The sequence below is a fragment of the Heteronotia binoei genome, chromosome 16 (assembly GCF_032191835.1).
Source record: "Heteronotia binoei isolate CCM8104 ecotype False Entrance Well chromosome 16, APGP_CSIRO_Hbin_v1, whole genome shotgun sequence".
Taxonomy (NCBI): Eukaryota; Metazoa; Chordata; class Lepidosauria; order Squamata; family Gekkonidae; genus Heteronotia; species Heteronotia binoei.
In genome coordinates, this window is record NC_083238.1 from 1,393,790 (window position 1) to 1,410,980 (window position 17,191).

The window sequence follows — 17,191 nt, forward strand, 5'->3', positions numbered from 1 at the left end:
GCTGCCTTTTCAAGGACAACTCACCGAGAGCTATGGCTGACCCAAGGCCATTCCAGCAGGTGCAAGTGGAGGAGTGGGGAATCAAACCCGGTTCTCCCAGATAAAAGTCCGCACACTTAACCACTACACCAAACTGGCTCTCCAGTTTGGAAGCGAGCTAGACTGCTGTTCTTTTGAGGGGTTATAGAGTGTTTCGAGCCCGTCCCTGTGGCATCGGTCCCATCGTTGTGGGACCCAGGGGGCCGGCGCAGCGGCACGCCGAAGCAGCCTGTCACTAATAACACAGGTCGAGATGCAGGACAGGAACCCGGAAGTGACCGACAGGCTGCTTCAGCGTGCCGCTGCACCGGCCCCCTGGGCCCCACAACGATGGGACCGATGCCACAGGGACGGGCTCGAAACACTCTATAACCCCTCAAAAGAACAGCAGTCTAGCTCGCTTCCCCCGAGCCCTGCCGCCATAAGCCTCAAGGGGGCTCATTTTGCGGCATCTCCCGGCGGGAGGGTGGCACTCGCACGGGACACATATCAAATGAAAGAGGGGGCGCAGGGCTATCAGAAACAGCTGGCGGAGGGAGTCGGGAGACCACCCCACTGGGGGATCCGCACCCCGAAAGTGATGAAGGTGGCTCAGATAGAGCCAACAGAGCCAACAGGACAAAATAAATAGGCTGCATTATGCAGCACAGTTGAGAAAGTGCCTTATCCCATATACTGATGGAGTAAATACAGGATCTGAGAACAAAATTGCACCAGAAGACACAAACACAAAGCTCCCTTACACTGAATCAGTGCTTGGGTCCACGAAAGTCAGTATTGTCTAGTCCAGTCACAAACACAAAGCTCCCTTACACTGAATCAGTGCTTGGGTCCACGAAAGTCAGTATTGTCTAGTCCAGTCACAAACACAAAGCTCCCTTACACTGAATCAGTGCTTGGGTCCACGAAAGTCAGTATTGTCTACTCCAGGGGTGGCCAGAGGGAGGGAGGGAGGGAGGAAGGAGGGAGGGAGGAAGGTTTTTTTAAGAAACCTTCCATAAACCTCATGTTCCACAAACTGCAGAAACAGCCACTGCCTGTAAAGCAGTTTCAAACAGTCCAGATTTTCAGGGACCAAAGTCAGGCCTCTTAATTTGTCAGGACAGCTATTTGGTTTGGTGGTGGAAATACTACAGGAACACATACTAGAGCATGGGGGGGAGGGTTGTGGAGATAAGAAAATATCCACATTCTGCACTGTGAGAAACCTCAGCTACAACTTGGTTCCATCTCCCACCAGGCTGCATATCACATCCCCTTTGCACTTGATTTTATGTACTTTGTTCACATTGCAAATCACCTTGAGGTCAATAAGGAAGAGAGGGCACTAATAAATGTTTTCTGTAAAATAAATAAATCACATATGATGCCATTTAAATGTAATAGAAATCCATGTGCCCTGATTCTGATGCTACCTGGGACTTCCAAGAGGAGCGTGTACACACCTTTCATAATACCTTGCAGGGGGGCAAAGTAAAATTTGCTGTTGATAAACATACAGGGCTTAATATTTCTCAGATCTTCCATCCCTCTCTCAAAACTAAGAATCCCTTTCTCGTAAGAAAAGAGCTCTTATAAGGACAGGGAATAACCAGTGGCCTTCTACTTTACAGGCCTTTCCAGGACTCTGACTGCAGTCTGCTCACTCACACACACACACACACACACACACCCCATCTCTTAGAACGGGATGGTGGCGCAAATGTAAAAAGGAGCTCCTTTGATGTATCACTACTGTATTTTTACATGCAAAACTGGTATGAACCTCTCTCAGGGTGCACACTACTTACATACAACTCTCTATCACAGATCTGTAGGAAAAACAGTATGCTAAGACACTGGGGTCAGGTTCCCTGCATAAGAACATAAGAGAAGCCACGTTGGATCAGGCCAGTGGCCCCTCCAGTCCAACACTCTGTGTCACATAAGAGAAGCCATGTTGGATCAGGCCAGTGACCCATCCAGTCCAACACTCTGTGTCTCATAAGAACATAAGAGAAGCCATGTCGGATCAGGCCAGTGGCTCATCCAGTTCAACACTCTGTGTCACACAGTGGCCAAAAAAACCCAGGTGCCATCAGGAGGTCCATCAGTGGGGCCAGACACTAGAAGCTCTCCCACTGTGCCCCCCCCACACCAAGAATACAGAGCATCACTTGCCCCAGACAGAGTTCCAACAATACGCTGTGGCTAATAGCATCTAAGAAACTCACAAATTAAATATACACATATATTCACGTGCACTAGTAAAGCCATCCATTTTAAATCCACACTATAATTTAAACTACCTAAGTGTTACAGCTGCTATTTAGGGTTAACAAGTTAGTGCAGTGAATGACGTTAAAATAACAAGGAAAATGTTCATATTATTTCTACAAGCATATTTTAACTTAAATGGGTGAGGATTTTATTCTCTATATGATAAAGTATATGTAAGACAACAGAATGAACTTTGTTACAGAATTAATAAAAATAAATAGAAAATAAAGGGAGGGAGTAGTAAACTTTCATAATTCATTAAAATATATATCCAAATCCCAATTCCACATTATCTAAAGACGCTGAATTACAGAAAACTGCTAAGCTATATAAAATCTGCCTCAGAATACAAGCAATCATGTTGTTTAACACAGTGGATATAATAATGGGAGATTTCATAATAACTACATTTTAAAGGCTCATAAAATCTACGTTTTACTTGTAAGTTGCTGGAGGACAAGAGAAACGACTGAGTGAAGCACCTTCCTCTCTGTGGAGAACAATTGGAATATCGTGCTTTATTTTTACAATGAGCTCTTTTGAAAAGTTTGATCTTCCTTGCAAAGCAGAACTTGCAGAATAAAAATCCACTTAAGCAGTTGCTGTGCACACAAATGCACTCCCAGAGGAGAGCAGATCCACAGACAACAACGCTGTAAATCTAATATTCTCAGTTGGATAGACCTGGTCAGATGAATATTAGATTTCTAATCAACTGCAAAACTATCCACATTCCTTAATAAATAAATCAATCTAGCCCAATTACAGACTCTGTGCCTTTATGTCCTCTGTCTTAAAAGCAAAAAAGTAGTGAGAATGAAAAGCCATCACTGAAAAGAATGTTTCAAAAGGACTAAAGTACTACAACGGGGAAAAAAGGATCAAGTTGTGAACCATCCTGGACTCAAACATTTCTATCTTTGAGCTGAAATCATACCTTAAAGAAGTCTTGGCCTGAAGCAGCAGAATAAAGAAGCAGGAGTCAAGGGGCCCCTTGAAGACCAACCCAGTTGTATTGAGAACGTCAGCGTTCGGGCGCTCTTAAGCCCACTTCCCCAGCCGAGCAATGCAGCCCAGTGAGGCCAGCTGCTTGCAAGAGGAGCAGCAGGCATGGCCGGGGACGGAAGTCCTTTGTTGCAGTAGCAGGAGGCGGCGGCCGCACCGAGCAGAGCGCCTGAGGGGCCCCTCCGCAGCCCTGGCACGGTAAGTTGGGAACGCGGGGCTCGGAGGCGCGGCCTTGGCGAGGCCTCTGAGGGCAGCCTCCGTGGCCCAGCGGGGCAGAGGCCGGGGAGGGAGCGGGGGAGGGCGCCGGCGAGGCCGCTGGCCTTGGCGAGGCCTCGGAGGCCTGCCTCCGTGGCGCAGCGGGACAGAGGCCGGGGAGGGAGCGGGGGAGGGCTCTCCGCATGCGCAGAGCCCGCGGGAGGCCGCCGCGGCTGCCACACCGCCGCGCGCACGCGCAGGGACGAAGCTCCCCTCAACAGGCACTCGCTCGCTCTACTCACCGCCTTCCCCGCCTTCCTCTCGCTGGCTAAACCGGGATTTTTAATGGTCCCGGTATAGCCAGCCTGGGAGCCGGGAGTTTGTGGTCAGATTCGGGACTTTCCCGGGCAACCGGGACGATCTGGCCACCCTAAACGTGTTATAGAGGAACGTCTGTGCCCTTCCTTGGGTGGCCCTCTCACTGTGCATCTTCTCTCTTAAGTCTTGAGAAACTAATACTTTGTTTTACCAGTGATCCAGTTATTCTCAGTGTTGTGTTTTGCATGGAAATACCTATTCTAGATTTGTTGGTTATTTAGTAGGCAGGATTCCTGAAAACTCTTGGTCTTCATTGGAAATTTGGACTTTAATAATGTTCTTACCATGGTAGGACTCCAATTCTGCTTGATTTTGTGTTTCAATCCAGTCTCCAGTCCTGGCCAGGCTTGCTACTGGATAACACATTCCCATTTAATTGTTTTAAGTTTCTGTCTCTCTGTTATTTCAACCTTCTTTGTCAAGGTGTATTAACCAGAATTTGCCTTCCAGGATTGTTTTGTTATATATATGAAGAAAATCGGGATCTGCAATTCAAGTTTAGTGCATGCTCATTATTATATAGTAGTTTTAAGAATTTCTGGTATGTTTGCTAAGAATTGTTTGTTTAAGGATTAACTATTATTTGCTATTAGGATTTTTGTTGTTAAAGTTTATTGAAACCCACTCTCACACCTACGTGAGACCCACAGAACAAATTTTGGATGAGCTGACATGGAGGAAAATGGGGTTCAGTGGGACTTGAACACCCCACTGATGTCCAATGGTTTAAATTCTCTAATCCAATTCTCTAATCATTTTGGGTCTGATTCCTCGCATACATGTATGTTAAAAGCTGGCATTGTTCTATTGAGGCCTCAGTTTTGTTTTGTGTTTGTTTTTGAAGTTTTTCTTCCCTTTTTGTGACCATTTTCATAATCCAGGGGTAACTCCAACTCTGGTAATCTCTTTTTGGAGCTCCTAATCTTGTGCACAATTTCATATTTCTTTTTAAAGATTCATATCTGTTGTAACAAAATAAAAGGCCTCTCATGAACCTCTAGGTGCTCGCTTTCTATATGGATGTGCACTAGCCTGAATCATGAGAAGTGATACATAGGTTTATATTGTGAATTTGTGTTCTGCATAATGTATGGTGTATGAAATCTGCCCTTTAACATTGGAAGGGTAGAGACTTTATCAAACTGAAACTCCACGTGAGGAGGAGGAAGTCTCCTGCCCAAAGTAAGTGTGGTAATTTAGCTAATGCGTGCAAGCCTATCTCAACAGGGTTGGACTCAAGTTATGGCAATTTGTGGACAGCCAAGGAAAGCTTTAAAGGGAAAAAAGACCTATTATTGCTGTTTTGTTTGTTTGTTTCTCCAAGTATGTTTTCTAGGCTCTTCCATAGCTCCCCAGAGGTCCTGAAATTTGCCTGGTCATGCCTCATTGATGTTGGAAGGAAGGCCTCCCCAAGAACCCCATCCAAACTGAGTTGTGAAGAAAACCTATTTCCAGGGAAATTCCTCTACCTAGCAAAAGGCTGGTTGCCCAGCTGATCACAACAGCAGCCCCACTGCCACTTCCAAGTTGTGCTTCCAAGAAAAGGAATTCCTTTTAGCTGCAATAGAAACAGATTTCCCTGTGAAAAGATTTTCATGCATAGAGCACGCAAACTCTCTATGAAGTCAAGAAAGAAGACCTTTTGTTAGACTAAGGGAGGAGGGGAACAAGGAATTAGTCAGGAAATGGTTTTTGTATTGTAATAACGTGGCCAGGTGTGGACTGCCCATGGCTGGCAATGTTTCCAAGTATGTCTGAATGTGTGTATCTTAATCACTTAGGCTACAACAAGGTGTTTGTCATAAAGGCACATGAGTTGATTCAGTTTATAGCATGTCACTTGCATATGTCCCTTACGTGTTTTAGAAATTGAGATGAGTTCTTGTATTCTTGCATCATAACTAGTAATGTTTTATTGATAAAGAAATAAGTTCTCTAGGATCCTTCCAAGATCTATGTTCACAAATTTAGACTGGATATATGTAATTACTCAATGCATATACCATGAATGGATTATTTTATATTTTTAACTCATGTGTAGCCTATTTTTGGTAGTTGACATTCCTAAAGCCCTTCCCTTTGTCCCAACTGTGTCTCAACCCTGGTTGTTTGAAGTCTGATCGGCAGTGCACTATGAAATGTGGCACACACCCTCCAAGGACTGGCAGTGCCAAAGGGGGGAAAATTGATACCAGAGTGCTGCCAAATAAAGGGTAGCCTTAAAAGACATGGGGGGGGGGCCTCTCATGCTAGTCTGGGTGCCCAGAAAGGCCCCATAATGGAGACCAGGAAAACTCCATATTGGAAGGCTGGGCTGCATAGCCAAGGCATGCCTCTGAGTGACCTTCTTCCACACACACACATCTTCTCTAGATGGAAAATACTGGGATGTGCCAGTGTGAATGGATTGTTGCAGGAAGACCCCGCTTTGTCAGTTAAAGCGGATGCAATGACAGAGGAGGCTTGAGGCGGAATCAGGAAAACGGCTTTCTTTATTAGAATACACACGTGCGGGCCAGACTCCCTTGGCATCTGCCACAAAGGTGGGAGTCTGAGCAAAGGATACAGTGAAACACACACCTTTTATATCATTTTCAGCCAGCATTACATAGCTGCAATACATAGGTCATGAATACTAATACTTTACTGATAGTTTACTGGTTACAAAATCAGTAGTTCCGGCTAATTCCAGATCCAGTACATTAGATACAGCGCGGGACCTTCTAATCAGGTACTGAAAACAAACTGTTGGCATTACAGTTTCCTCTTGCTTATTTCCCGTTAGTTTTTCAGTTCCCTATTGGTAAATCGGGGTACTTTCCCCGGCCACAAACCACTAGTTCAGCTCAGCTACTGAAGATACGGCCCCTACTGATGCGTATGCAGCAATCTACCAGTAAATAGCTTCTTGGCCTACTGCTGCGTACAATACTGCTGCAAGCCATTCTCACTCAGTTCCTCTTTTCTTCAACTGTAAAATGCTAAAAAGCCTTTTCTGCCTGTCCTATTAATCCTACTTTTGTTAGCCCCAATTCTCTTTATATTGATATAGATACAGCCCCCCAAGCACATCCTAATATCTACTTTTGGCCTGCTGCCACAGATCTTCACTGTCTCTTTCCTCCCGTGATTCATCTATACCCCATCTCTGTCAATATACTATTTCATTACCCCATTGTAGTGTCATTTCAGTCTTTCTTGGGAATGTCAAAAAACAAATTGTTACCTAGCTGCCTTTCCTGAGTGGGCATACAGAATTGACTTGTTTAATGATGATGATGGTCAGTCTCCTTCAGACTTTAAAAAAAAACCTTCAGAAGACTGAAAGGAGGGGATGAAGGGGAACCCCTGAATAATTAATGAATACCCCTATAATAATAAATGATAATTTATTAATATGTTTTTTGCCTTCAGAAGAGGGTGTCTGATGCAATGTTTAAAGTAACTGTTAGAAGCAGACAGCCTTCAATGGGTGTGGCTTGAAGGTTGAGAAGTAGATAATGAAGAGACTTCAGAGAAGCTTCTTACAAGAGCTGATAAGCAGGGGGACAGAGGAGTGGAAAAATACTAGAAATTACAGGAAGGTGGGGCATGTTGAATAGATAAGCCTGGGGGCTTGCCTGCTTGTTTTGGGTGTGACAAAAATGGTTTGTATGAAAATAACTTTAATTTAGTCATTTTAGAGGCCTATGCCCAGCTAAGTTCTGCTTTGATGTCAAAGTAAATCATTTCAACACAGCAATGTGCGGACTTCGTTATTTCTCTGCTTCAACAGGAGCTCCACACCCCTCCCTGCCACACTCCCTCTCTGCCCCATTTGCCACTCCGTCTGCAGGCTTCCTGAAGAAATGTCTAAGAGGGAGGGTGCTAGGGGAGAGTTGTGCAGGTCCCACTAGTCAATAGCAGAGACCCAACTACATAGACAGGTTCTTTCACTCACCTCACAGACGTCTGTGTGGAGGGGAGAGGGACCTGAGGGTGGTCTGGGTGAATAAGTTGGCTTATCATCGTGACTAGAGAAGGAGGCTGGACCTGGGAGATCCAGATTCTGTTCCCCACTTGTACTATGGAAGCTAGGTGGGAAGCCTTGAGCCAGATGCACACCCTCAGCCTGACCACCAGCCTCATGGAGTTGTTATGAGCACAGAGAAGAGGGGAATGATGCAAGCCACAGGGGGGAAAGTTGCTAATGAATTAGCGCATGGATGAGACTCTTAACAGTGTGCCTGCTCCAGGAAGGGGGTCCTCTGGCACCCAGCAGGGAAGGCAGCTGCACAAGTAGCACAGGGGGGCACGGGATCACAGGGGCTCCCAGAGTTAGGCAACTGCATGCCTGTCATTGCTGTGGGCCTCTATCAGGGGTGGGGTAGGAAAGGAGAATGGGACTCTCCTGAGCCACCTTTCCCCACCCCCTAGCTGTGACATGGAATGGCATCTACCCTGTGACTGGCTGTTCCCTTCGACCCAAAGTGCCCTGCCCCTCATGCTGCCCCTGCCTCAACACTATGCCATGAGGCCATGCTGCAGCAGAATCACCTGGATGCAGCCTCACAAGAAGCCAACTATACTTTCCCCCCTGCTCCACCACAGTGTAGGGAAAGGAAAGGTCCCCTGTGCAAGCACCAGTCGTTTCCAACTCTGGGGTGACGTTGCTTTCACATTTTCACAGCAGACTTTTTATGGGGTGGTTTGCCATTGCTTTCCCCAGTCATCTACATTTTTCCACCCAGCAAGCTGCGTACTCATTTTACCGACTTCGGAAGAATGGAAGGCTGAGTCAACCTCAAGCCAGCTATCTGAAACCGGCTTCCACCGGAGATCAAACTCAGGTCATGAGCAGAGCTTAGAACTGCAGTACTGCAGCTATAACACTCTGCGTAACTTATCCTTAAAGAGCTGACTAGTGGCATCACCCATGTGCTATGGCGGGCCGTTGCAGCACTGGCATGGCTCAGAATTGCTCTATAAGTTTTCCTCACACTCTTTTGCTGATCTATACCCCTTCTCAGCTACTGCTTTTTAAGAGTTAAATACATTTTATTCACAGAATCCCATCATCACATGTAATCTCTGAATTGCATGCTATGCATTAAAAACGCCAAAATTATGTGTTAATCTACACAAAGGTCATGCTTTCAGTCAAAATGTAGAAAATTTAAAAAATTGTATCTAATAGATCCTAATAGTGCCATCCACTGTTTATTTCTATTTGCAGGACAAGGTGATGCTGGGAACAGATTATCCTTTTCCACTAGGGGAACAAGAACCTGGAAAACTAATTGATTCCATGGAGCAGTTTGGTGAGGATCTAAAGGTGAATTTCTTTTGTTGTTTCAAAATATAAACTGCTATTTTAGAATATGTTTCAAAAAGTGCTGATATGGGAGTTTCTTCTTAACCCCAAAAGTTCCATTTCCTCCTTTATCAGCTTGAGTAACATGTATGCACATACTATAACACACAAGGAATGTGAAGACAGAACCCCATTTTTACTTGCTCAAACCTACTGCAAGTTGTCAGGCATATTTCAGTGAGTTCATTTATGACCAAATAAGCAGTATCTGAATTTCTGTCCTGTTGGAACCAACCATTGTATTTAGTCCAATGAGAAAGGGGTTCAAATAACAGTGTAAAGAAATAGAGGTCCCCATCTGACATCACAGTAAACCTCTGTATATCAGGCACTAGAGCCAAAACAACAGAACCATCACAAGCATGTCCTGCTTGTGGATACTCTTGGGCATCTGGATAGCTGCTATTGGAAATACAATGCTGGATTAGCTGGATCTAGCAAGGGAATTCTTATATGTTTCTACAAGACTCAGGAAACATATAGAGTGAATGTCACTTACAGCCAGGCAAAACCATGGAAAGCAAACTTCCTTCTTGGTCCCATCTAATCCAACTCTCCATTTGCTGGCACTTCTAACACCCTGTAAATTGTATTATCAAATAATTTCCCCCACTTTTGGGAAATGTGCATCCTTTTGAATGAATGTTTTTATTTGTGGCCAAAGACCATTTATCATAAAAGTACATTCTTATTAAAACTGAGATTACTTCCAGCACAAAACATATGTTTTGACATTAAACTAAAAATTTTTTACAAAATATAACAATCCCAAAATCTAAGGTAAGTCTAAAATTAATATATATAAAATAATTTTGAATCATACAGGTAAAAAACTATACATGCTCATGCTTCATATTGTGATATTTTACCAAGTGGGAGCAAATTTGGCTACTTGCCTGGAGATAATCAGGTTTTCATTAATTAGAAGTCTCTCCAGGCATGCCTTATCTGCATCCACTGTTGGTCTGTCTAGAAATGGGGAAATAAATGTATGGAATGGGCACTGAAAGAACATATGGACCATCAATTCCACTCAGTGGCGGACTGGGTCTAAAAATATTGGTTGCCAGGAGGAGACAAAGGGGGCCCACCCACAACTATAAAGCTATAATTTAATTTTTATAATAAATAAATAAAATTTTGAAAAAACACTTAAGTGGGAAAAAAGTACAATTAAAACTTATGAAATAAATGTATATTGTTTAGTAATTACAGCGTACATTACTGACAGTATACAGTAGATACTATTGCTATAATTGAATTTTCAAATTGTTTTTTATTTTAAATAAATGGTTGATATTTTTAAATAGTTTGCTTGTACTGAAAATTTAACACATCAACAGGTAGTTCAAAAACGTATTTCATGCAGTCCACTATATTAAGAGCAATCGTTTGAATTCACTAGATCAGTGGTTCCCATTTGTAGGGTCATGACCTGGTACCGGGCCACAGAAGCCTCACTACCGGGTCACAAGAAAAGCCAAAGCTAGCCCCGCCCCATCTCTATGTTGTGCAGAGAGGAGCTGGGCTGCCTCTCCTTCCATCTCCCCTGCTCCCAGTGTTTGAGAGAAAAGCTGGCATCCACTGGCACTTTAGACCCATGAAGTGTTCTTCAAGGTATGAGCTTTCATGTGCCTTGCAGTATGTTCTTTTGGGGAGATTTCCCTGGGAGGTCTGGGTGGCAAAGAAGGGTGTGTGTGTTTTTTTCAGCCAGGAGGGGCAGGGAGTGGGCATTCCAGTAGCTTTTTTTTTTTTCTTATGAAACAACTCCTGGGCAGAATTGTTGCTGGCTGGGGTCATCTGATGGTGAGGAAGGCTTTTTTCCCCTTTGCCCCCCTTTCTTTCTTTCTTTCTTTCTTTCTTTCTTTCTTTCTTTCTTTCTTTCTTTCTTTCTTTCTTTCTTTCTTTCTTTCTTTCTTTCTTTCTTTCTTTCTTTCTTTCCCTACAAGTAATGCTCTGTCTGTATTCTTGGTGCTGAGAGGGGGGAAGCAACAGTGGGAGGGCTTCTAGTGCCCTGGCCCCACTGGTGGACATTCTAGTGCTTTTTGGGCATTGTATGAGGGAATTTTGGACTGATCCAACATGGCTCCTCTTATACTAATGTTCTTTCTTTCCATGTCTTTCTTTTCCTTTCCTTCCATTTCATTCTTTCTTTCCTTCCATTTTTACTGTATGAAACTTTTCTGTTAATCGTACTGTTGTTGCAGACATAGGAGCTTTGCCAATGAAAATTTGGCACCCCCAGTTGCAGCCAGCTTGCCTTCTATGAGATTTCTGTGTGAGTGGGTGAGAGTGAGAAGTGTGGGGCAGAAAGAGATTATTGGAGATTTCTATGGTATAGCTCAACAGCACTGGAAGTGATGGTACTATGAACTTGGCACCATTTTACTGGTCCTTCTTTTAACAGCTATCTGACACCAAAATTAATCTCCTCCTGTAGATATTAAAAAGGATGAAAGTATCTGCACAACAGGTTGCTTTTAAAGGCATGGGAAACACGGCCAGTAAAAAGCTGCAAGTCCCTCATAAATATCCTTTTTGGGATAACTGCAGAAAAGCTTGTATGAACTTCATATAACTTGAAATTAATTCATTATTTGAAGTACAATTCTCTGCTACCTTTCACAACAATTTCCCAGTGTTTCAACCAAAGAAAACTATGAAAAATAGCTGTTGAAAGATTTTCTTGAAACCAAGCAAGCTTGGTTGTAGTTTGAGGCAGGGTTCCAGTAGTAGCAGCTGGAGGAAGGGCCTACCAAATGTGTCAGCATGTTTTGAGGTAGAGCAGCTGCCAGGGCCCAGTGTGGGTGGTACACAGTGCTGGCATTCCTGATGGCAATGCTAACAGCACTCCCAACTGCATACACTCTGGCCAGTGCTGTTGAGGAAGGGATGTGTAGGTGGTGCAGGCAATTGAACATGGGCATTAGGAGTGCTTGCAATCTGGAGAGGAACACACAAACAGATAGGTGCATGAAGGTGTGGGGGTGGAAAGAGAGGACCACCTACTTTCCACCCCCATTTTGGCTCAGCATGAGTTTCAGAGAGATTTTTCTGAAAATGAAGTTACTTCAGAAGAAGAGGCAGGTTTGGGGGAGTGCCCTGGAAGTGACATCACAGGAAATGGTAGAGTTTTGGTTCAGTGTGCCCCAGAAGTGACATCACTTGGCCCTTGACACCACAGGAAATGACATAATTCCTGTCTCTCAGCTCCACCCTCTAAGTCTCCTGGCTCCACCCTCAAATTTTAGTGGGCCATGAAGGAGAAGTGCAAAAATAACCAGGCCATGGGGCGGGGGGGGAAAGTCTGGGAAACTCTGCACTAGATGATTGTGCAAATCTGTCAAGAACTGCTTCTGTATCCAATTCATCTAACAGTTCCTTTTCAATGGATAGCAACATGCTAGAAATACATAATGGACCTCGTCACAAGAACACTTCAATGGAAATATGTTTTATAGATGTTGTGACGGAACTGGCCCGATTCGACCTTCAGACCTGGTCCCATCAGCTCCCTCTTGGGTTGCCAACTCCTGGAGGAAGATATTCTTCTTCCTGCCACTAGGGCACGCTCCCACCACCTGTTCAATTTAGGGGTTCCTGACTGAGAGGAACAGGACTCCGAATCCCACTTCCACTTCCGAGGCCTGACCTCAAGGTCCTCTGCTACCCAGCACTTGGTTATCACAGAGACCAAAGTCCTTCTTTAGGAGACCCCTGGAGGATTGGCACCCTTGCCAACTGCATGCCTTCCTCCTTCCCGGGACTCTCCTCTTACAGTAGCATGGTCTAAGGCGGCTTGAGAACTATATGGTACAGAGCTTTACTGTCAGCCTTCAAAATAGTAAAAGGTTTATTTCAAAAAAGTGAAAAGTTACAAGCATAATCTTAGCACAGCGCACAATCAGCAACCAGAAGAACAAATTAAAGTTGGTGTGAAACGCATCCTTCTGTCCCTGGTTTCAAAACTTGCCATACCAGATGTTTAAGCAGAGCAGGCACATCTAAGCTTAGTAAGTTACAAAAAGGTTCTAATGATACCTCAATGCTTCAGGCTTCCTACAGCCAGCCAGGCCCAGCCACATGGTCAAATATGGCTGCTGGCCACTGGCTGGAGAGTATTTATTTATTTATTTATTTAGACTTTATATCCCGCCCTTCCCACGGATGGCTCAGGGCGGCTCCGTTGTCTTCCAGACCCAGCTCCAAGAGAGAATGGCCCCCTGCTCTTCAGAGCAAACACTTTTACTAATCCTCTCACTCCACCCACTTTACATCACTCTCCACCCCTTGTTACCTGGTGCACCCAGGTGTCAAACAATGGAACTTCAAATTAAGCAGACTTCCATTTGTTACAATGTTAAGACTTTATTTGATAGTTCATGGTTTCTGAGCATGGATACATTGGAACTGATACTCTCTCCAAGAGCATAGATGTTTTAACTAGAGGCACATCAAAGGTTTTCTAAACAAATCTACATTCCCACACTATAGTGATACATTTCACACATTTGCTTTCCCTTATCTCGTTGTGGTTCCCATTCTCACAGGAACAGCCTTGCTAGCTGTCCCTGAGGCATTTTATCTTCAAAGGGTTGTTGCCTGTTAGTACCAAGGACAGGAATTCACAGTAGGGTTAGTAACAGCTTCACTTCTACTTTGATATGCAAGGTTTCTATTTGGGGTTAGTAGCAAATGTTAGAAAAAGGAGTCAGTTAGGTCAAGCAACACATTGCAGTTTGAACACAGCATCATATCATAACATGAAAGCTTTCCAGTGCCTGACACCAGGCTTAGGCTTCTTTTCCTGTTGTCCCCAGGAAGCCTCCTTTCTGGTAGGCATTCTGGGAAACCCCATGCACTCTGGGAAATCTCCAGCTCATTCCTGGAGATGGTCTCTGGGGCTGCTCTAGCCCAATGCCCTCCCCACTTTGCTTCTGAATCCTGCCTGGAGGAGGATGCCCATTGTCTCTTCAAGTACCTCTATTAGCATCTTTTAAGAGGTAGCCCAGATACTCCTGTAATGCCAGGGGCTACCTTCCTCCACCCTTCCTACTTGTCACTGCCATCAGAGACAGAATAAAAGCTGACTTACCACCTCTCCAGGAGGCAAGGCATTTCTTCACAGATGTATATATTATTAACAACAATTTTAACAATTACAGTACTTTTAACAACCTTGGTTACTTATGAAGTTCTGGATTGGATTACCAGTCTTTTAGTAAAGTTCATCTCAGTTATAACACTGTGCCGAACAGTTTGCTCCTGTACAGTAGCCTATTGGTCATTGAGATTTATAAATGCTTTTGCCCTGGCAGTATCCCTCAAGGTTATGATCATTTGGGCTAGCCCAAAGGTGGCCAAACTTGCTCACTATAAGAGCCACATAGACTGTATATCAGATGTTTGAGAGCCACAGGAAGGAAGGAAGGAAGGAAGGAAGGAAGGAAGGAAGGAAGGAAGGAAGGAAGGAAGGAAGGAAGGAAGGAAGGAAGGAAGGAAAATAGCTGGGGGAGGGAGAGGTAGAAAGAAAGCAGCTTTAACTTTAAATGCATTCTCCAAGCTGCAGGCTGGCTTGGAGAAGTGATTTGATGAAACAAATATTCTCTCTAAGCCAGCCAACCGGGGGTGGGGGGGCTTCAAGAGCCACACAATATGTGTGAAAGAGCCACATGTGGCTCCCGAGCTGTAGTTTGGCCACCCCTGGGCTAGCCTCTCTTGCTTTGGCATTTTACATTTGAACTTCATGTCTCATTCCGACCTCATGTCCCACCCCCAAAGTCCCCAGGTATTTTCTGAGTTAGTTTGGCAACCCTAGTTATAAACAATAATTTTGGTGTGATGGTGAAAAACAGTACAGGTGGTAGAAATCAAGTAAGTCCTAATGTCTTAGCATTCCTACTTCTGTTAACATTGTATTAAGTCACACCAGTTCCAGGTGAGGGAAAAAACTGTCTTGCTGAAGCTCCCTCCAGCTCAGTCTTCTGGAGATAACCAGCTTCCATCTCTAGTCAGGTCTATTTATCCTCTCCTACCAGGTCCCATCCTCCTCTGGATCAGTTTCTTTCCAAAACTGCTTTCACCCAATCAGAGGGAGAGAAGCTAATTGATGTAGGCTTTCCCAGTCCCTCTAGGCCTCACTAGGTAGGCCTCTCCTTGCCCTCTAGGCCCTCATGGAACACTGTAGACAGAACCCAAAGGAAGAAATACTGACTTTTGTATAATTAGCCTGTACAACTAATTCAGGGGCACAGGAGATCAATATGGCCAAAAAGAAAAATGCACAATTTATTACAGCTGAGAATATCAAAAGCCATATTGACTAGGTGATTTTTTTTTTAAATGCATGTTTCATAAGGATAAAATTTTACCCAAATGGGATGTCTCTTTGGGGTGTAGATTTTTCAATTTCCATCATCATCATCATCATCATCATCATCATCATCATCATCGTCGTCGTCGTCGTCGTCATCGTCATCTTATTTGTATCCCGCCCTCCCCGCTGAAGCAGGCTCAGGGCAGCTAACAACATTAAATCAATACAGTAAATTATACAATGATATTCGAAACAATAACTAATTTAACAATTTAATTAAAATTCTAAAATTAATAAAATTAATAAATAAAAGGGGGTGGCTCAGGGTGGCTTACATCATAAAACCAACAACAGTAAAACAATAAATAGGATCAATGATTAATAGCAAAAAAAAGCCCTCCTGTCAGATAAAATAAGTGTGTGGGTGTGTGTAATCTAAATGATTATAATGATGCCCAGAGGAATAAAACTTAGTTGGTTCTTAAAGGTGCCCCTGGACTCAAACTTTGTTCTGTTGTTTCAGACCAACATGACTACCCCACCTGAATCCATGCCCAATGCAACTTTCCCCCCAAATGTAAATTGAAACCCAGCAAGTAGGGTGGCCAGATCGTCCCGCCCACCCGGGAAAGTCCCGCCCCTGCCCCCAAATTCCCGCCTCACGGGTTGGCTCACCCGGGACCAATCAAATCCCAGGTTCGCCAAAATCCCGCCGCCATGGTGAGTGTGGTGACTGGTAACGCAGTGCCTTCGGTCGACCTGCCGTCCTTCTCCGCCTCGCAGAAGCAGAGCAAGAACACCCCTCCTTCACAGACACACAAGTCGCCCAGTCAGGAAAGGGTTAAAGAGAGTCCCCACCCCACCTCCCCACTGCTGGCTGAACTTTCCTCGCGGTGATCCAAGGGGGAGCGGAGCAGGAGCCAAAGTCGGGGGTGCGGGGGGAGGGGGAGAGAAGGGCGAAATAAACTAGTTTGGGGCAGCGTTCCCTCCAAGCTGCACAATCATGCGAGCAGAACAATTACTTTGTGAGCTGCTTGCAGCATTAAAGTTGTGAGCTGCTGCATCACTTCATGTGCTCTGGGGCCCTCCTTCCTGAGCGGAGACAAAAAGCTGTGAATTGGAGGCTAAAAACCTGTGAGCCAGCTCCCGCTCACTCAGCTTAGAGGGCACACTGGTGAGAGGTCCCTGGGAGAAGTCCTGCGCCGGCTGCTCTGCCTGTGCGCAACTCCCTCTGTCGGGGGGTTGGGCAGAGAGAGAGGCGAGGCGAGGAGGGCAGCGTGCTCCTCAATCCAACACGCCCGGGCTGGAGAGAGAAGCTGGGGGGGGGGGTGGTTCGCTTGCAGCTCTGCAGCCGCCCCGGTGTGGTCCCTTCTTCTTCTTCTTCCCTCTCTGCTCCGCCTCCTCCCGGGTGGCCGGGGCTGCCTTCGGACTTGCAACTTTCTCCTCTCCCCTCCCGGGCGCAGCAGCAGCAGGAGGAACCTGTTACTGGCGGCTTCTTCCTGCCACTGAGTCATCCCCCTGAATGTCGGGGCTGGTCGTGCTCCGTGCTCTGTGCACGCGGTTTCCTAGACCAGATGGCCGCCGGGGGTCTGTTCGACTGAAGGCAGGCAGCCGCTGCAAATGGCGTGCAAGCAGAGAAGCCAGCT

General features: G+C 45.1%; 1 protein-coding gene across 1 annotated transcript in view; it reads left to right on the forward strand.

Annotated features, from left to right (window-relative positions):
• Positions 1 to 17,191, forward strand: part of ACMSD (aminocarboxymuconate semialdehyde decarboxylase) — a 232,552-nt gene that overhangs the window by 199,476 nt on the left and 15,885 nt on the right. Inside the window, exon 9 of the mRNA XM_060257122.1 lies at positions 9,092 to 9,190. Coding sequence (XP_060113105.1) covers positions 9,092 to 9,190 — 99 coding nt within the window. The remainder of the gene's footprint in view (positions 1 to 9,091; positions 9,191 to 17,191) is intronic.